The sequence below is a fragment of the Microtus pennsylvanicus genome, chromosome 10 (assembly GCF_037038515.1).
Source record: "Microtus pennsylvanicus isolate mMicPen1 chromosome 10, mMicPen1.hap1, whole genome shotgun sequence".
Classification (NCBI taxonomy): domain Eukaryota; kingdom Metazoa; phylum Chordata; class Mammalia; order Rodentia; family Cricetidae; genus Microtus; species Microtus pennsylvanicus.
In genome coordinates, this window is record NC_134588.1 from 22,888,129 (window position 1) to 22,909,183 (window position 21,055).

Consider the following 21,055-nt stretch of genomic DNA (forward strand, 5'->3'; position numbering starts at 1 on the left):
TTGGACATGTAAATGAGATGCTATCACTGGGAAATAATAAAAAATAAGAAAGACCCCCTGCCAAAGCCAAATGGAGGAATCTAGAATCGGTACATTTGACTGAAAAGTCTCAAACTTGCTTGTGCATCAGAATTTGCTGGTCTATAGTCTCAGCATTTCCCACTAATGTTAGTTTTAGGTCAGATCCCCAAATCTGCTTTTCTCACATGGGTCCAGGTAATATAGATGCTGCTGGTCAGAAGACCATAATTAGAAAGAACTGCTGCTTAACAAAGTGGTTAAGAGATTTTGGCCAGATGGTACAGGATTGTTTTAATTGTTACATTGTGGTAAGATGAAGCAAGCAATTTACCTTGATTCATAAAGTGAAGCTGTAGTTAGCTGATTAGAATGAACTAGATTTAGGAAGATGAGCTTAGTAAGTCTTGGGGAAAGCCTCAGCCATGAAACTTCCATATCTTGCCTAAAGGGTGAAGATAAGCATCAAAGTAGCCAGAGTGCCATTTTGGGCATGTTGACTCTAAGGCTGATATTTTGAAGGCAGTAAGAAAAATATAATTTGATCTTGAAGGATGAGTGATAAGTAAACACCAGTTTTTGGAATGGAAAATGATAGTTTTCCCTTAGTTAAATAACTTAAGATTTCCTGAGGGGAGCTGAGAGATGGCTCAGTGGTTAAGAACACTGACTGCTCTTTCAGAAGACCCCTGTTCAATTCCCAGCAGCCACATGGCAGCTTGTAACTTACTAACTCCAGTTCCAGGTGATGTAACACCCTCACATAGACATATGTGGAGGGAAAACACCAATGTATTTAAAGAAAAAAAAATCCTTTTCCTCTGTTGCCTTTGAGTTGGGTAGGAACAGAGGCTCAGGTGCATTCAAGGTTATGACTCACCCATAATCCACCGCCTTGGCAGAGGAAGACATTGCTGCTTGAGGCTTAATGGATGCCAGTACCGCCTTACAAGAAGTGGTGAAGACTACCCACATCCATGATGGCCTAGCATGGCATGGTATTAATGTTTGTGTGCGGTTGTGATGAGTCTGTATGTCAAGTGTGAAGGCACTTTGTGCTGAGCACCAAATCATCCTAATTTAAGATTGGTGATAAGAAACTAGGGCAGTGGGTAGGCCTCTGTAAAACTGATTGAGAGAGGAAGCCTCATAAAGTGGTTGTAAATGTGTAATGGTTAAGGACTATGGCGAAGAATCTCAGGCCAAAGATATCATCAATGAATACTTCAAATGCAAGAAATGAATAAAAAAAAATTGGCTCAAAAGAATTTCCTGAGGGAATATTAAATTCTTTGGTTGCTTTGGTTGCTCATGTGGAAATAATTGTTAGCACAGTTTTGAGGACTGCCACAAAGTAGGAAGTTAAACTTTTGTCTTTTAAGTTTCTCTTTGTAGAATAAAACCAGTATTTTATAGTTCATGAGACAAATGTGGAGGCTTTGAACGCTTTTGGGTTTGGTTTTTTGAGACAGGGTTTCTCTGTGTAACCCTGGCTGTCCTAGAACTTGCTCTGTAGACCAGGCTGGCTTCTAACTCAGGTCCAGTTGCCTCTACCTCCTAAATGCAGAAATTGAAGGCATGAGCCACCACTGCCTGGGCTGACTTTGAAGTTTCCTAAGCCTTGATGTTAATATTTGGATGAAAAGTTCTTTTCAATATTGAATGAAAATGAGGACATGACCACTCTTAGGTATGGTTGAGGAGAAGGCTTATTGTACGTATGAGGGAGACAACAACGAGGGGCGTCTGGAAGAGTCCAGACTGAACTAGCCATGAGAGGAGAGGTGGAGAGGAAGAGAAGAGAAGCAAAGAGAACGCATGGGAACCAGAGACCAAGCGAATGTGCAGCCACAATGGTTGGTGTGTGTGTGTGTGTGTGTGTGTGTGTGTGTGTGTGTGTGTGTGTGTGTGTGTGGTAAGGGAAACTAAGAGGAGGAAAGAGAAGCTCAGGGGATGGAGAGGGTTAGGGTAGTGGGATATGCTCTGTAACGGGTACTTGTGAGTAGGGACTGAGGGAGCCTAGAGGTTAGTTTAAACCTTGATAAGTAGAACAAGCAGAGTTTAATGGGAGAGCCATAAGTACCTTTGCCAGAGACAAGGAGATAACTCATTTTAGAAAGTAGGAGCTATCTTCTTAAGTCCCCGAGGGAATGCTGGCTTTTGTCTAACTGCCAGAACTGCAAAAGGAATTTCTTGAGACCTAATAAGTATGTTATTGAATGAAAAAAGAAAGAAAGGAAGAAAAAGGAGGGGAACATGACTGCTCCTAGGTATGGTGGAGGAGAAAGTTTATTGTAGCTATGTGGGAGAGCAGAGCCAGAGGCAGGGACATCTGGGAGAGCCCAGAGTACTCATGACCCTATTGAACTGGGCCAGCCATGTGAGGAGACGGGGAAGGGAGAGGAGTGAGAGGAGACCAGGTGCAGCAGCCAGGAGGCCCCAAAGAAAGCAGATGAAAAAGGCCAAAATGGTTGGTTATAAAGGGAAGGGCAGCTCAGTCTCTGGGCTGGGGAAGTCCAGGGTAGGGTTGAAGTATGCCAGCTAGGAGGACCCAGTAACAGCTAGGGACAGAGGGATGCCAGGAGAACCCGTTGGCCAGTGTCTGATTTGATGTGTTAAATAGGCAACCCTAGCTGTTGTCCCAGGTTTGAAACCTAAAAGTTATGTATCATACAGATAATTTATTGAGAAGACTAAGTAGAAACCTAAAATTATTATTTTTTTTGTATTTATTTATTTATTTATTTATTTATTTATTTATTTATTTATTATGTATACAATATTCTGTCTGTATGTCTTCAGGCCAGAAGAGGGCATCAGACGTCATTACAGATGGTTTTGAGCCACCGTGTGGTTGCTGGGAATTGAACTCAGGACCATTGGAAGAGCAGGCAATGCTCTTAACCACTGGGCCATCTCTCCAGCCTCTAAAATTATTTTTCTGTTGAAAAAGTATTTATTGAATGTTCATGTGTGAGACACTGTGTAAGACTTTAGGGATTTAGTAGCTAGTAAAAACAGATAAGGCTCAGCATGCTCCTTGCTCTGGGTTCAATCCCCAGTACTGCAGTAAACAAGAAAAAAAGAAAAAAAAAGAAAAAAATTAAGGTTCCTGCTCTTATTGAAAGTGTAGTCCAGCAAAAGAGACAGACACGGGTCAGATAATATATCCGAAGGGAAATGGAAAGAAACCTATTATTCCAAAAGTGTGCAAAAGAACTTAAGAGAGACATACATGGAAGGAGAAAAAGGCAGGATCTCCTGAGTAAATTGGAAGTGTACCGGTCATGGGAGAGGGTAGAATGAAAGAGGGGCGGGAGAGAGGGGAGCAGACAAAAATGTATAGCTCAATAGAAACAATAAAAAAAAAAAGAACCTAATATAAGGAGAAGGAGTTAAATGACTCATCAGCAAAGATATGGAGAACTGTTAAAGAAAAATGTTATTGAATTTTTCTAGTCAAATCTCAATATTTGTAGGGCTTAATTGTCTCCTAGCAAGTACAAGAACTAGAGTTCTTAAGTAAATTATTTTAATATAGTTCTTTTATCTGAAAATTATATTTTAAATTATTTTTGTTATAGCAATAATACCTTGTAGTAAAATAAAAAATACCTTTGAACCTTCCACTGAAGATAGCTATTAACTTTTTGACATATTTTCTTTTAATTGTGTATGTGTAAACTTTTTAGATCAAACTATATCAATGATTGTTTCTACAGCTTTCTTTTTTCACTCAACATATTTTTATTTCCTCAAATGTTCTTGAGAACAATTTTTAATGGGTACATATAAGTGGATGTTTCATTATCTTATGATTGTTTACTGCGATTGCATATTAAAGTAGTTTTCAGCTTTACTTTTATAAAAAGTGCAGTGTAGTTTTAGTGCTTTTCTGTGCAGATAGGGTTGCTTGGGTGGAACTCAGGCTTTCCAGTAAATACTGTACCACTAGCCTGTATTCCTAGACCCCTACAGTGTATGACTAATGTACATTTTTATCCCTGTTGGATATACTGTAGATTTTTATTTGTTTTTTAAATGTAAATTTATTTTTAGTTTATTCATTTTCAAATTTAGTAATTGTCATTTGTGTAAACTCCCCCAAAGTGAATTCATATGTGAATAAAATATATGAATGAACAACCAGAGCTGTTGTTACACAGAGAAGCCCTGTCTCAAAAAACCAAAAAAGAGAGAAAGAGAGAGAGAGATTGTTCTTAGTTTATATTTTGTGGAAATAAAGCTTTTATTGAGTGAGTAGATTTAAATGAATCAAAAATTAATTCTTGAACTAAGCAACATTGTTTCTGTTTTTATTCTATATCCCTGAGTTGGGCTCACAGTATCAAACTCAATGAGCATTCTCTAATCCTCTGTAATTTAGGATGTAAGGAAATGTTTTTCTAAAGAAACTGTACAGTAATAGGAAAAAATGTATAGTTATGTATTTAGAATGTTTTTTTTCCTTCTTAGATTTATTTCCAAAGTTGAAGAAGTCTTGAATGACTGGAAACTGATTGGAAACTCTCTGGGACAACCACTTGAAAAGGTCAGATCTGTTTACTTGTATCTCTAGATTGGGATTTACTTTGAAATCCCATTTTTGTACCCTTTACTACATGTGATGCAATTGAATTAAATGTTTAAATTTTAAGTTATATATAGTCTTTATGAGTATCAAATAGCATCTGGAAGAACTTGGATTTGATTTTGTAGCAAATGATATATATATATATATATATATATATATATATATGACATTTGTGAAACTCTTTTACTTATTGATTTGGCTTTTTTGAGGCAGGATTTTACTATGTAGCTATGGTTATCTTGGAACTCAGTATGTAGACCAGGCTGATCTTGAACTCAGAGTTCTACCTGCCTCTGCCTCCCCATTGCCAGTATTGTCACCAGGCTTGCTTGTGAAACATTTTTTTAAATCATCAAGTTTTAAATATGATGAGTTTCTTTGTGTGGTCTCATTAATTTCTTCTGAGTTTACTTTTCTCAAAATCTAAATTTCTTTTGGCCAATGAATATTTTTTAAAAGTTTTTAATTGATCAGAGAGAAATTGAACTTCCAAGAGTTCATTAATGGGAAAAACATCTTTTTTATAACAATTCTTGATATAATTATTAGCTGCAGTTACTTTGCTCAGTTTGTATTGATATTGTACTAATAAACCACACTCTAGATGTTTCCCCAAGAAAATATTCTGAGAGCCATCAAGGTAAGTTCTCATGAGAGAAAGGAAGTAATGAGGAAATAAGATTAAGATAATAGATGTTAGGATTTAAGTCAGTAGTATGTTTATAGAAGGTTCATACTTCAGGCATATAGTTGAGGCTGAGGAGGTATTAGCTTGGGCCCATTTCTCTTAGTGTGTCAAGAGGTGAAGAAAGAAGCAGATTTTAAGGTGAGCTGCAATTGATAGGATTAAAGAAAGTATAAATGGAAGGGATTATTATTAAAGGCACAAGTCTTTAATCTCAGCAATTGGAAGGCAGAGGCAAATGGATCTCTGTGAGTTCCAGGCCATCCTTATCTACAAAGTTAGTTCCAGGACAATCAAAGCTATCCAGAGAAACTTTGTCTTGGGGAATAAAAAAGAAAGTTTAGATAATGACTAAATTTTAATACCTGTAAAGGAAGTGATTACCAGTTCTCATCTACTGAGAGGAAATTTAAAATAAATTTCTGTTTTAAAATTTAATTATGGGCCGGGCGGTGGTGGCGCACGCCTTTAATTCCAGCACTCGGGAGGCAGAGGCAGGTGGATCTCTGTGAGTTCGAGACCAGCCTGGTCTACAGAGCTAGTTCCAGGACAGGCTCCAAAGCCACAGAGAAACCCTGTCTCGAAAAACCAAAAAAAAAAAAAAAATTAATTATGGAGACTGGAGAGATGGTTTAGCAGTTAGGCACTGGAGTTTGAGTTCTTCATTCATAACTATCTATCTCCATATTTATCTATCTCCAGCTCCAGGGAATATGTATGGCATCCTTTTCTGTTTCCTGTGGGTACCTTCACTCACACGTACACATACCCATCCTATATGTATACACACAGTTAACAATCTTTAAAAACTTAGCTATAGATTTAAAAAGTAAAAATTATAAGATAGTATAAGGAACTCCCATGTGCTCATGATCGAGTTTCAGCAAAATTAATCTTCCATTTCTTGTTCAGTCATACCCTGTCCGCTTCCTTGACTGCTTACTAGATACTTAAAATACACTTTTCCTCCCATAGGCAAGTTTTGCTATCTAGCTCAGGCTATCTCCCAACTATTGCTTGATCATCCTCAGGCTGAAGGATTGCTTGTCTTCATCAAATTCCAGATCAGCCTGGACAACATATTTAAAACAACAATAACAACAACAACAACAACAACAAAAACCCACTTTTTTTTCTATTCCAGAAGAAAATATGTATATTAAACACAGGTTACATAATGAGATCTTGCCTTTAAAAATGTGAAATAAATAAAAAGAAAAACTACACATTAAATACTTGCAAAAATGTGAAATAGTGCTATATTTCTATTTGTTTAGAAAGCATCATTAGAAAGTTACATTGACATAGAAGTTTATTACCACAATGTATAATGCAATAAATAATTTATAATTGTTTCTTGTTTATTTGGTGCTGGGGATTGAGTCCATGGGAATGCTAAGTATATCCTCTACCAATAAGCTATACAACCAGATACTTTCTTTTAAGTTATAATATAGAATCATCAGTGACTTTTTAAAAAAGAGTATAACCAGGTCCTTCGTTCAAAAAGTCAAGAACCCAAAAGAAAAAGATATGAGCGTACATATCTCATCAGATGCCCTTCCTCTCATAGGTGAACTCCTCTCCAGTTTGTAATCACAGTGAACTACTCTACAGAACCTTGAGATATTCCTTGAGGGCTGGAGAGATGGGCTAGTCTGGTTAAGAACACTCACAGCTTTTCCACAGGGCCCGAGTTTGGTTCCTCTAGCACCCACACCAAACAGCTCACAATCATCTGTAACTTCAGCTCCACGGCAACCTAGCCTTCTCTATTTGACCTCTGTGAGCACACCCTCCTGTGCATGCAAGTATGTACACACACACACACACACACACACACACACACACGCACGCACACACAGTGAAATTTAAAATCTACTCTGGGTAAATTGATTTTTGTTCAAAGGAAGGTTTTGTAACTGAGCTACTTGACCATTGTAGACCCTGAAGTGCTAGGAAATAGATTAAAGAAAGGATGGCATTTCTTGGGCGTACACAGTCGAACCATACAGTATTATTGATTGGGTCTATGCCTGTTGACTTACTTAATCCTTAATAAACGTCATCGATGAGGTATTACCCTAGTCAGTGAATGTAGAATGAGGCCTGGAGTTCATGTAATTTGTTTGATTATTTTGCCAGCAGTTGATAAAATAGGGTTAAAGCTAGGTCTCATCTTTCAGATACACCATTGTTTTTCTGTTTTACTTGGTGGGATTTTGCTATGATAAATTTAATTAAATGTAACATTACTCAAAAGAATTAAGTAGATTTCTAAGAGAGCTTTTTGAATTTTAGTATTTTGGGCTTTATAAAACAGATGAACTTAATCTTACATGAAGTTGGGGAAAATTAAAGAAATGGCCTTTGAAATTCCTTTAACTTTGGAATTTTAGGATTCTATGTATCTGGCAAAAATTACAAGTGCTTTTTTTTAAATGTTAAATTTAGATATGTCACGATCTGGTAATAGCCCAACTCTTACCCCTTTAAAAAAATTAAAGAAGAATCATTAACTTGAGAATACTAATAGAAGACCAATGACCCTGCAGCATGGAAATGAGTGGGTTTTTCATACTTGGCAGATTGGAGCGACAGCGACTTCCATACTTAGGAGTTCATATGGCAAATGTACAGTGAATTTAACTGTAGTTTTCTCTAGTTTTCCTGTAAGTTAAATTTGGGACAGACACAAACTATGTATATCTTTAAGAGCTAGATGAGGACCTCAGTCACTGAGAATTCAGTGTCTCTAAAATGAAGTATAAAGGCAGTGTTGAGCTGCTCATATTTGGGGGGGGCAGGGAATAGGACTATTTAAAATAAGATCTTTTTATTTTATGTTTTTTAATTTTCATTTTTGTTTAAGGAGTAGCTATAGTGTATAAAATTTTAAGAAGACTTTTGTTATATTTGGTAATGGTTAACCTTTTTATTTTTGTTGTGTAAATGACAAGAGAGCTCATTTTAGTAACAGTGATACCTATGGGCTGTAAAGTTACACTGCGTACTTCAGAGTTCTGGTATTGTTACTCATCTGTTAATGACACTGTTCTCAGTGAGATCTAGCTGTTTTACTGCCACTCTTATTACTTACGTCAGAGGCTAGAAAATGATACTTAAGAAGACTGCAAATAGGATGTCAGCATATAGGATAACTTAACATATTTTTGTCAATAAAAAAATGATTCATTATTCCTTGGAACACCTGGCTGTTAAACACCTAGCTCCTAAGGAGAGTGTTATATAATGAACCCATGCATGAAAAGCTCAAGTTTAATTAAGGTAGACAAAAGGTCTCTGTGGACATTTTTAGATGTTTCTCAATATTGTATATTTTTAAAGATTTGCTTACCAATTATGATATAAATGAGTGATATATTTTTCAGCATTAATTGTCAATATAAATTTTGAAACTTAATCTTGTCTGAGACATATGCCACTAAAACCAACAAAACCATACAAACAATTTCTTTCTTTTTTGAGAATTTAATTACAGTTCTCCCTTCTCTTTTGTCCCTCCAAGCCTCCCATAAACCCCTCCTTGCTCTCCTCCAAATCCATGACCTCTTTTATCCATTAATTGTTTTAATGTGTGTGTGTACATACACATATGAATATACATACATACTTATTTCTAAATATAACCTGTTCGGTCTGTATAATGTTACCTCTATGCATGTTTTCAGGGCTAGGTGTTTGTAACTGAAAAACCAGTTGGCGTACTCTTCTCTGGGAAAGGCCACCTCTCCCATTCCCGCTGTCCTCAGTTGCTTATAGCTCTTTGTGTAGGCTTGAGGCCTTGTGGGCCTGTTTGTCCGGTTTGGCATGTTTACTGGTGTCATCCTTGTTCAGCTCACATTTGGGCAGTCATGTTGGTGAGATATTTTGGGGTGTAGCTTCTGATATCATTAGGAAACACAATCTTAAAGCAAACTCCCCGACCCTCTGGCTCTTAACAATCTTCTGCCTTCTCTTCTGCAGTATTCCTTGAACCATAAGTATGAGAGTGTTTTATAGATGTATCTACTGGGACTGGACTCCACAACTCTGCATTTTGACTGGTTGTACTATTTTCCATTATTTCAGGGATATGTTTCCTTGGTGACGGGTGAAGACTACACTTACGGGTGGGCATAAGTTTATAGATTGTTGTTAGGGGTTATGCTGTTTAGTAAATTAGTGACTGTAGATTCTCCTCCAATAACCATGCCTTCTCTAACACTGAGTACTTAGCTAGATTTCCAGTACCAGACATGGTCTTTCTCTTGCTGAGGGGTCTTAAATCCAGTTGGAGAGCAGTTGTTACTACCAAGGCATATTTACTACTATTGCACCCGTAGGGTTATTGTGCTTTGCTAGTCATTGTTGTGGTTCATAAGCGTCATAGCTGGGTAGGACTGTTGGTTGCCTTCGTCCTTTGGAAGCTTGCATGGCGCCTTCTGATACCATGAACACTAGTACTCAGAGAAGACGCATTCAGGCCAGTTGCAGTGCAAAGGGTCTCTGGGCTCTGTTTCTGAAGTGCATGGTATCTTCAACAATAGAAATATACCTTCTGCCTCTGTGGGGGTAACCAAGGGCAACAGCAACAGGCTGTATATTTTGGGAGTCTTTTGGACAGCCCTGGCCAACAGCTTAAGAGGGCTTCTCATGTCTGGTATAGGTGTTTTGTTAGGTGGTCTTTGGCTCTTTGAGGGAGCACCATCAGCTTACGTGAGAAAGGTTCGTTAAAATTGTATACGTTTATTTATACATGAAGTTATTTGTATTATAGATTTGTGTGTGTGTGTATGTGTGTGTGTGGATTTTTTTTTCTAGAGACAGGGTTTCACTATAGCTTTTGGAGCCTGTCCTGGACCTCCCTCTGTAGACCAGCCTGGCCTTGAGCTCACAGAGATCCTCCTGCCTCTGCCTCCCAAGTGCTGGGATTAAAGGTGTACGCCACCACTGCCTGGCTGTGGGTGAATTATTAATAGTGATTCCTTGTGATTTTTTTCAGACATCCTTATTGTTATTTTATTAATCTCCTTCCTTCTCTATTTACTTCCTCGCTTAAGAGCTCTCCCTTTTCCCATTTACACAATTAGATCATTTGTATTCTCCATTCCCCTTTACCCTCCTCTCGAAAGATCTTTATTCTTAAGAAATATCTTAGCCCAAACTGTCTATTCACTTATGTTTGACAAATATTTATGTAATAAAATTACTCTACAACTTATTGTAAGCAGCATAAATCTTATATATTAGATATTCATAAACAGCAGTTTATATGTGGGCTTGATTACAGAAACTAATATTCTTTAAATAATGAACAAATTAATAGCCATTTTTATTAAACGATGTCTTACGTTTTCCTTCTTGATTTGACATAGATCACCTCTTGCTATAATAAATGCAATAGAAGTATTTTTTGTACAAATAATTTAAAACCATAGTAATTTTGTGGGGATTTTGGCGGTTACATTTGTTTTGTTTTCGAGACAGGATTTCTCTGTGTAGTCCTGGCTGTCCTGAAACTCACTTTGTAGAGTAGGATGGCTTCGAACTCACAGAGATCCATCTGCCTCTGCCTCTGCCTCTGCCTCCAAAGTGCTAGGATTAAAGGCATTCACTGCCACTGCTTGGTGGCAATTACATCTTTATTGCTGAGATTTTATTTTTGTTTTTTTCTTTGTGTGTATGTGTTTTGAGACAGTGTTTGACTCTGTCGTCCAGCTTGTATTAGAGCTTAATAACCCAGGCTGGTCTTGTACATGTCTTAGCTTTTGTTGTTGTTGGTTTGTTTTTAGACTGGCATGCAGATGTGAATTTTTTTTTTAGGATTGTTTTTTTGTGTGTGAGTGCCTGCATGTATATCCATGTAACATATAGAGTTAGAGGCTCTTTTTTTAAAAAAATTATTTATTTATTTGTGAGCCAGTGAGCCACTATGTTAATGTTGGGAACTGAAGTCAAGTCTTGGGCCAAGTCAGTAAGTGCTCTTACCAGCTGAGCCATCTCTCTCTGGTCCTGGTGTAGAAGGTCTGAACTAGTAACACATTCATTGCTCGGTATATTCTCAGTAAATGTTGCTTGTCTTCCCAGAATACATGATTAATACCTTGTTTCATTGTGTGTTGCACAAAGCACACAGTTTAAACAGGTTATATTTAGTTGGCTAGTTCTTTTTAAACAAGCAATATGGGATTTCTGTTTATGTTTTTCAAACATGGCATAAAGTTATTTGAAAGTTAGGATTTTTGTAAGTCACTTGCTATTTAATACTCAAATATTTTTTTAAATCACATTATATTTGTGTGTGTGTGCTTGTGCATGCGCATGTGCTCATCTGTGCTCATACCATGTTATGCAGGTGGAACTTAGAGGACAACTTGGTCAGTTCCCTCTTCCCATATGGCTCCAAGATTCCTCTCCTTTTAAATATCACTGTGATAAATCATTTGTGCTTTTTAAATTGCCTTTATTATGTAGCGAACAGCTGTAGACTGCAACTCTGATTAATGGGTAGAAAAGGGGGGATGTGCTGGAGAGATGGCTCAGCAGTTTAGAGTACTGGCTGCTCTTCACAAGGACCTGGGTTCAATTTCCAGCACCCACATGGCAGCTTACAACTGTCTGTAACTCTATAGGCAAAACACCAGTGTGTATAAAATTTAAAAAATTATTTAAAAAATGTGGGGAACCACTGTACATAGTAAACATTGTAGTGACTTAAATAAGTTGGCTGTTTTTCCCATTCTGCTATTAAATGCAGGGTATATTTACTTCTGGCACGTGGGAAGAGAGATCAGATGAGATTTCCTTTGCTGACTTCAAGTTCTCAATCACTCATCACTATCTTGTACAAGAGTCCACTGATAAAGAAGGAAAAGATGAAGAATCAGAGGGTATGGTTTTTTTGTTTTGTTTTGGTCATATTTGTTCAGTCTTGACTTTTAAGAGTGTCTATAACTTTGTTATTAATTTAAGTTGTTATAAATCAGTAATATCCATAGGAAATGGGTTTTTTGTTTTGTTTTGTTTTTGTTTGGTTTGGTTTTTTTCTAGACAGGATTTCTCTGTGTTGCTTTGAAGCCTGTCCTAGAACTAGCTCTTATAGACCAGGCTGGCCTTGAACTCACAGAGCTCTACCTGCCTCTGCCTCCTGAGTGCTGGTATTGAAGGTGTGTGCCACCACCGCCCGGTGGGTTTGTTTTTTAACTACATCTTAAATAGCTTATGAGCTAGTACTGCATCTGAAGTAGAGGAAGAACTCCGGTGACAGTCACCTTAAAATTGGTTGAATCAGCACATACTTATGGAGTAACTGATGTGCTAAGTATTCTGCTAAGTCTTTTTTGAATGAAATCCTATGTGTAATGGGCTTTCTATGGGGAAGATAAGGTGTTTAAGTAACTGTAAAGTAAAAGGAGGTAGAAAGTGATAAATGGCATCATAAGGACAGATGAAATTCCACTGAAGTTTGGAGTTTTGGTGGGGGTAACTCTTTTTTTTTATTTTTTTTTAAATTTATTTATTTATTAAGGATTTCTGCCTCCTCCCCGCAACCGCCTCCCATTTCCCTCCCCCTCCCCCGATCAAGTCACCCTCCCTCATCTGCTCGAAGAGCAATCAGGGTTCCCTGACCTGTGGGAAGCAGTACAGTATAGTATTTTAGGTCTACTTGTAGGAAGCACATTAAAATTCTGATTGTTTGGACTTTCTAGTTACCTTTCTAAACTTGTGTTATTTTATTTGTAAAGTAAATATTAAGTACCCAAGGGTTAATGTGAAGACTTAACGAGATATTGTACGTAAGCCCGTATTCTAATTGATCTATGCTCGATATTTAGTCAACAAAGCTTATAATTGTTAGGAGGTCATGTAATCTAAAATCTGTCCTGAGATGTGCTAGTGTGTAACAGTGAGCAAAATGTTGAGTAAGCACGAATTTCAGCTGCTAGTCAAACACAATAGTCCCCCTTTGTCTTAGGGTGTTTATCCCAGCATGCTTCAAACCATGCATAGTACCAAACCGTCTATATATTATATTCTACAAATACACAAATCTGTGACAGTGTAATTTATAAATTATCATTGTAAGAGATTGCCAACAGTAAATAATAAGATAAGACATTTATAGTGGTATTTTATAAATAAAACTTATTTAAAATGAGTTGTTTTTGAAATTTACTATTAAATGTTATTGGATCGTATTTGGTAGGAAACTCCAGAAAGCTAAAGAAGACCATGGAAGAACTTTACCTGTCACAGTCTTTCTGAAAAAAATTCGGCACACTGTTTGTTACTTTTTTTTTTTTTTTGATCAAAGCAAGGTATCATTTGTAAGCATGGGCCTGAAGTGCCTGCTTTTCCTAGTAGGCATGACATGTTTCCCTTTTCTGCTATATATATTCTTACAGACAAAGCTATATAACTTCTACATTTAGATTAAGAGAGTGATAACATGGGTCAAATAGACACATATGTAAGGTGATCATGTAGCAAACAAAAGATAAGTATCTGTTTTGGGAGAAAGAAGAGGAAGAAAATGTGTGCATTTTATATTCATAAATGAGGAAACTGTTCAAAATAAAGAAAGTTTTGTTGGTTTTAAGAAAGACCTTATTTTAGAGATAGGCTGCTAGAGTGAGGTGGCGATAAAGTGGGCTGTGGAGGAGGAGATGCATGAATTGAAGGTGGTTAAAGGCATTGTTGCTCATGCTGGTGTACTATGAAGTTTCCATTTTATTTGATTGTGATCAAAACTGTAACTAATGGAAAGAATTAGAAGTAAAACTTTAGTTAACTTAGAGGCATACATTTAAAACTATATTACCAACAGCCAGAAGATTGAGAACTGACTTTCATTATTTTGGAGTTCTTTATTATTTTTTGGTTAATCAAGGTTTCAAAATGTTGATTCTTTTCCATTTATTTTAGAATATTAGTAAAATATATAATTTGCTAAGAAATTATAAAAAGGATGTATTTTTAAGCAAATATTTTAAGTTTTAAATTTGTTACATATTTATGAAATATATAATGATAATTTATATCAGTGTCTGATTATGGATCAGATTGTAAGTGCTAAAAATACTTGGGTTAGAAATGAGAAACTGGCCAGGTAGTGGTGGTGCACACCTTTGATCCCAGCACTCCGGAGGCAAAGGCAGGCAAATCTCTGAGTTTGAGGCCAGCTTGATTTACAGAGTGCCAGGACAGGCTCCAAAGCTATACAGAGAAACCCTGTCTCAAAAAACTTTAAAAAAAAGAAAAAGAAAAAAAAAAGAAAGTAAGAAAAAAGAAATAAGAAGCTGAGTAGAGAAAGGTTTTCTAAAAAAATTTAAAGATGTCTAGGGGCAGTGGTGGTAAATGGCTTTAATCCTATGGGAGGCAGAGGCAGGTGGATCTCTATGAGTTCAAGGCCAGCCTGGACTACGTAAGGAGTTCCAGGACAGCTGCAGCTATGTAGAGAAACCTTGTCTCAAAAAAAAAAAAAAACGGGGAGGAGCCGGGCAGTGGTGGCTCACGCCTTTAATCCCAGCACTTGGGAGGCAGAGGCAGGCGGATCTCTGTGAGTTCGAGACCAGCCTGGTCTACAAGAGCTAGTTCCAGGACAGGCTCCAAAACCACAGAGAAACCCTGTCTCGTAAAACCAAAACAAAAAACAAACAAAAAAAAAAACGGGGAGGATATGTCTTGGGTAATGGAAAGGCTACCTATAGGGTTGATAAGGATTTGACAGGAATCTAGATCTTTAGCAATTGCAAGTCTGCAGTCCAGTAAGATAAGCTTTCCTTAAAGCATGTATAAAATTGCTTTAAAATTTAAAGACGTTTTTTATTATCAAATGTTTTTATAGATGCTATTCCACAGTCAATGCAAGATTTGCTGTGTATGAATAATGACTTTCCTCCAAGAGCACACTGTCTAGTGAGATGGTACGTATCTTTTTTATTTAGATGTTTTCGTGTGTGTGTGTGTGTGTGTGTGTGTGTGTGTGTACGGTTTGCTTTAAGATAGCTCTGGTTGTCCTCAAACTGTGTAGACCAGGCTGGCCTGAAACTCTGCCTCCACAGTGGTGGGATTAAAGGTGTCTGTCACTATGCCCAGGTAGTGTGTGTGTTTTAAGGTGACCCCAAGACTAACTCTAGGTTCAGTGATGGACTAGGGGGCTGAAAGGACCAGCATCTGGCTGTACTTACAGCTGCTTATTATAGCCGCTGAGTCAGAGTGCAGTCAGCAGAGGAAGAAGAGGGGAGTTAAAAACCTGCAGACCTCAGACTTGGAAGAGCTTTTTCTAATGAGGTCCTATAGGTTACACTGGATATACTCAGTTCCCTCAGCAACAGATTATGACAACATATGAACCATTGTCTATAAGGAAGGCTTTTTAGAGGCTAACTCCTTGAAGCTTTAAAGGACTTGGTCAGTAGGTATCCTGTGTCTGGAGTATATACCAAATTCAGACTCCTAAAAGGACAACAGGTGTATAACATAAACCATATTATTTGCACAAGTAGTTTAGATACACTGAGTAAGTCTTTATCAACATGGTGATGATGAGAACCCTCTCTAAATCCAGATTCCTAGATGTTAACCAAGAGTTAACTTGATAGACATCTCTCAGGGCTGCCGTCTTGGACTTGCTCTGAGCTCTTTTGCACATTGCACTTCAGAGCCCAAAATGATACCTACTTTCAGTTCTGAATATCTCTTTGAATTTAAGAGAACACTTAAATATAGAAGATTTAGTATGTATTTTTGTAAATTTAAGTAAAATGTTGACTTCAAAAAGTTACATGGTGCCGGGCGGTGGTGGCGCACGCCTTTAATCCCAGCACTTGGGAGGCAGAGGCAGGCGGATCTCTGTGAGTTCGAGACCAGCCTGGTCTACAAGAGCTAGTTCCAGGACAGGTTCCAAAACCACAGAGAAACCCTGTCTCGAAAAAAAAAAAAGTTACATGGTAAAATCAAAACCCACATATCTAAGAATCTGTAAATATGATACATTTTAGTGCAAGAGGCACTTAACATTTGAAGGATTTCTTTAATCTTTGTCAGTTAATCATTCAGAATCTCTGAACTTTATGTTGGGGTATAGAATAAAGAGTAGTATCTAGGGAACATAACTCAGTGGGTAGAGTGCTTACTTAATCATGCCTGACTCTTGGTTTGATCTGTAGGGCCTCATAGACCAGATGTGGTAGTACATGCCTGTAATCTAGTATTTGAGTGGTAGGAGTAGGAGAGAACCTATGACAACATGTTTGCTATATTGCTGGTAGTTACTGGAAGATTTTTTTCTTTCATTTTTCCTAAAAAAATTAGAAAAACAGCAGCCAAGCATTTGAAAATTAAGCATATTAAATGTACCTGTATTTTCTTTCATTTTAAAAAAACATTATTTTAAAATACTTATATGAGCCAAACATAGTCCTACTAAAATATGTTCCCTATATCAGTATCTTAGTTAGGGTTTCTATTCCTGTGAAGAGATACCATGACCATAGCAACTCTTAGCAAGGAAAACTGTTAATTGGAGTGGCTTACATTTTCAAAGGTTTAATCTATTTCATCATGGTGTGGCATGTGGAATGCAGGCAAACATGGTGCTGGAGAAGTAGCCAAGTGTCCTACATCTTGACTTGCAGGCAACAGGAAGTAAACTGAGATACTGGGTGTGACTTGAGCATATATGAGACCTCAAAGTCCACCTCCATAGTGACACACTTCCTCCAACAAGGTCACAACTACTCTAACAAAGCCACACCTCCTAATAGTGCCACTCCCATTGTGAGCCATTGTTTTCAAACCACCACAATCAGTAAGCTAGTTGTGACTAAAGCTTAAAGTAAGGAAAATAGACAGTGACCACAGTGTGTGATAAATACATCGTAAAAATATTATGGAGTGATCTATCCCTCTAATGTACATAGATGAAGTCATGAAAATGTTTCTTAGAAGAACTGATAATTCACCTTAATCCTGAAGGACACATGAGAGTAAGTTAGGCTGTTTTGGTTTGAATATGAAATACCCCCATAGTCATCAGTTAACTGGCATTTCGTCAATAAGCTTCCGTAAGCCAGTATTTATTTCCCATCTGTATGGATCTTAATTCTTTTAGTAGTTCATAAAAGTGGAGTATTTATCCTTTTGTGACTTACTGGCTTATTAAGTTTTCAAGGTTCATTTATGTGCATTCATTCTGTTTTAAGGGCTAATATTCCATTGTGTGATGTATGCCATTGTATTTTGTGTATTTTGTGTTGGCTCAAAGTGTTTATGAGCATTCAGATTGTTTTTTGTTAGTTTGTTTGTTTGGATGGGGTGAACAGGAGTGCCTGTTTATGTTCTTTTTGGTCTATACCCAGAAGTGGGATTGCTAGGATGAGTGGTAGTTAATTTTTTAATTAAAAAATTTTATTATTATTCTTGAGCTGTACTTTCACTGTGTAGTCCTATCTGACCTAGAACTTGCTATATAGACCAGACTGGACATAAACTCATGATCCTGTTGGCTCTTCTTGCTGAGTATGTATTCCATCATGCCTAGAGGGTTTTAATATTTTTAAGACTTCCATACTGCTTTTCACAGCAGGTTCACTGCATTCTGTTGCCACTATTAAAACCAGAGTTCAGTTTTTCTTCATCCCTTTTACTTTTGGTGATAGCATACTAATGATTGTGAAGTACTGTCTCATGATGACTCTGATGCATGTGCCTCCTGCTAACTACTGGTGTTCACTTTTTGGGAGATGATAGCTGTCCAAAGCCTTTGTTCATTTAAAACTCTACTTGCTTAGCTGACCAGCATAGTGTGCACCTTTAATTCTGTCACAAAGGAGGCAGATCTTTGTGAGTTCTAGGCCAGCTATTGATATACAGTAAGATCTTGTCAAAAGAAAGGAGAAAATAATAGAAAAATCAGGTTGTTTACTTTTTGTTGTTGATAGTTTTTTGCACAGGTTCTTTCTCTCTCTCTCACAATACCCACACTAGTATTTGTTGACTTGGTGAAGGAATGGTTCCAGATTTCAAGTAGAGCTTGTAAGGAAATTTAAACCAGTGAATTATTTTGATAGCTTACAGATCATGATGATAGAAGATATTAAATTTCAGAGATGGGCGTACGTTTAGTGGAGGTTTTCAGTTGATATTTAAGTTAAATTCTTAAGAAAATATTTAGGAATTTAGTGATGTTGTGGGGGGGGGAGGGTATAGCATTTCACACAGAAAACAATGCATAGTAGGTAGAAGACATTGCAGAAAAATGAAAGACCCTTTAGTCAAGCAGATAACAGTTAGAATGAAGGCTAGCCGGGCCGTGGTGGTACACCTTTAATCCCAGCGTTTGGGAGGCAGAGGCAGGTGGATCTCTGTGAGTTCAAGGCCAGCCTGGTCTACAAGAGCAAATTCCAGAACAGGCTCCAAAGCTACAGAGAAACTCTGTCTTGAAGAAAAAAAAAAGAAACCAAAGGTTTATTTAGAAACAGATATCAGTGTCAGAAGGCAGATGTTTGTTCTTGTTATTTAGGAACTTAACTTCCATGAATGTACTATACAGATTAATTTCTAGAATTTGCCCATTAAGTTATTTCAACACCAGCAACCTGGGAGCAGAACTGGTCAGTCGAGATTAGTCCATGGAAGTCAGGAACAGGCGGAACATTTCTGGAAGAATGCCAAGAAACTGGTTTTCGCCCAAGGATTTACGTCCTGGTTTCTTTTAGTTCTCTGCTGCTGCCTCTACATGATGAACCTTGATTTCATTGGTCAGAGGGTGAAGGTGAGCTGAGGAGTGAAATAAATTTTGTTCATGAAACCCCCAAACTATAGAGTCAATGCAGCATCTAAACAGTGAACAGAGTATGAGTTATACTTTAAGGAGAGTTTTTATATATTGTACTCCAAGAAAGTTCAGTAAATCAGCATTTATAACTACACATGCAGAGACTAACATTAAATAGGCAAGTGAGATGAGAAATGTGTTTTATAAAATACCTTTATTTAAAAATTATCAAATAAAAATTACTAAATACTCTTAATACACTTAAAAGTATCAAGGAGATGAGTTGTTGTTAGGCAGAAACAATCACCAGCTTGTCTTTAAATAATTACTATTTTTTAAAAGTTAGGCAGCAGGGAGGCTGGAGAGATGGCTCAGAGATTAAGAGCACTGGTTGCTCTTCCGGAGGTCCTGAGTTCAATTCCCAGCAACCACATGGTGGTTCACAACCATCTATAATGAGATCTGGTGTCCTGGCACACATGCAGGTAGAATACTGTATACATAATAAATAAATAAAATCTTAAAAAAAAAGTTAGGCAGCAGGGACTGGAGCGGTAGCTTAGCTGTTAGAGCACTGGCCGATCTTCCAGAGGAACTGGGTTTGGTTCCCAGCACCTACAGGCAGCTCATAACCATCTGTAACTCCAGTTCCAGGGGATTCAACGCCCTCTTTGGGCCTGTGTTGGCACCAGGCATGCATGTGGTATGTAGATATACATGCAGGCCAATCAGTCATACATATACATAGACACATAATTGGCAAATTTGTAGCATTAAATGACTTGGCAACTAAATGAGAAAATATCATTGTTGTAGTTACAATAGCAAGAGGAAGCCATAACCTAATGATTTATAATAAAAGCATGCAAGAAATTTTTTTAAGGTACTTTATAACTGTGTCTCGTTGTAAACAGTACTTGGCTGGCAATTATTTTCTTGCCATTTAGGTTTTCTATCTAACTTACTTTCTACATTGCTGTACACAATACTACTATCAGTTATTTTAGGTGAGATTTCACTTATTCTTTCATATTATAAACTGAAGTTTTATTTTTGTGTATGGTATGTAGTGTGTGTGTGTGTGTGTGTGTGTGTGTGTGTGTGTGAGAGAGAGAGAGAGAGAGAGAGAGAGAGAGAGAGAGAGAGAGAGAGAGAGAGAGGGGTGCCATGGCATACTTGTGGATATCATAGAAATGCTTGAAATGCTTTGTGGAGTTAGTTTTTTCTTTTATTTTTAGGTGAGTTCTGGGGATTGGGTTTAGGTTGCCAGACTTGTGGAACAAGAGTCTTTTTGCTGGTCTTGTAAAGTGAATTTTTAAGACAATATTGTTATTTAGCTCTTACTATAATTTTAACAAAAGACTTCATTTCTAATGAATAGAGGGCTGAAAAAGATGCAAGTACTTCTTTTTTTTTAATTGATTTTTATTGAGCTCTACATTTTTCTCTGCTCCCCTCCCTTACTCTCCTCTCCTCTTCTACCCTCTTCCGTGGTCCCCATGCTCCCAATTTACTCAGGAGATCTTGTCTTTTTCTACTTTCTAATTCCCATGTAGGTAGATCCATGTATGTCTCTCTTAGGGTCTTCATTGTTGTCTAGGTTCTCTGGGATTGTAATTTGTAAGCTGGTTTTCTTTGCTTTATGTCTAAAAGCCACTTATGAGTGAGTACATATGATAATTGTCTAAGTCTGGGTTACCTCACTCAATATGATGTTTTCTAGATCCATCCATTTGCCTGCAAATTTCGAGATGTCATTTTTTTCCGCTATGTAGTACTCCATTTTGTAAATGTACCACATTTTCCTTATCCAGTCTTCAGCTGAGGAGCATTTAGGTTGTTTCCAGGTTCTGGCTATGACAAACAAAGCTGCTATGAACATAGTTGAGCACATGTCCTTGTGGCACGATTGAGCATCCTTTGGTTATAATACCCAAAAGTGGTATTGCTGAGTCTTGAGGAAGGTTGGGTTTTT

General features: G+C 37.4%; 1 protein-coding gene across 2 annotated transcripts in view; it reads left to right on the top strand.

Annotated features, from left to right (window-relative positions):
- Nucleotides 1-21,055, top strand: part of Rab3gap1 (RAB3 GTPase activating protein catalytic subunit 1) — a 63,719-nt gene that overhangs the window by 1,505 nt on the left and 41,159 nt on the right. For both annotated transcript variants that reach the window (XM_075987781.1, XM_075987782.1), the window contains exons 3-5: nucleotides 4,495-4,570; nucleotides 12,058-12,190; nucleotides 15,148-15,226. In XM_075987781.1, coding sequence (XP_075843896.1) covers nucleotides 4,495-4,570; nucleotides 12,058-12,190; nucleotides 15,148-15,226 — 288 coding nt within the window. The remainder of the gene's footprint in view (nucleotides 1-4,494; nucleotides 4,571-12,057; nucleotides 12,191-15,147; nucleotides 15,227-21,055) is intronic.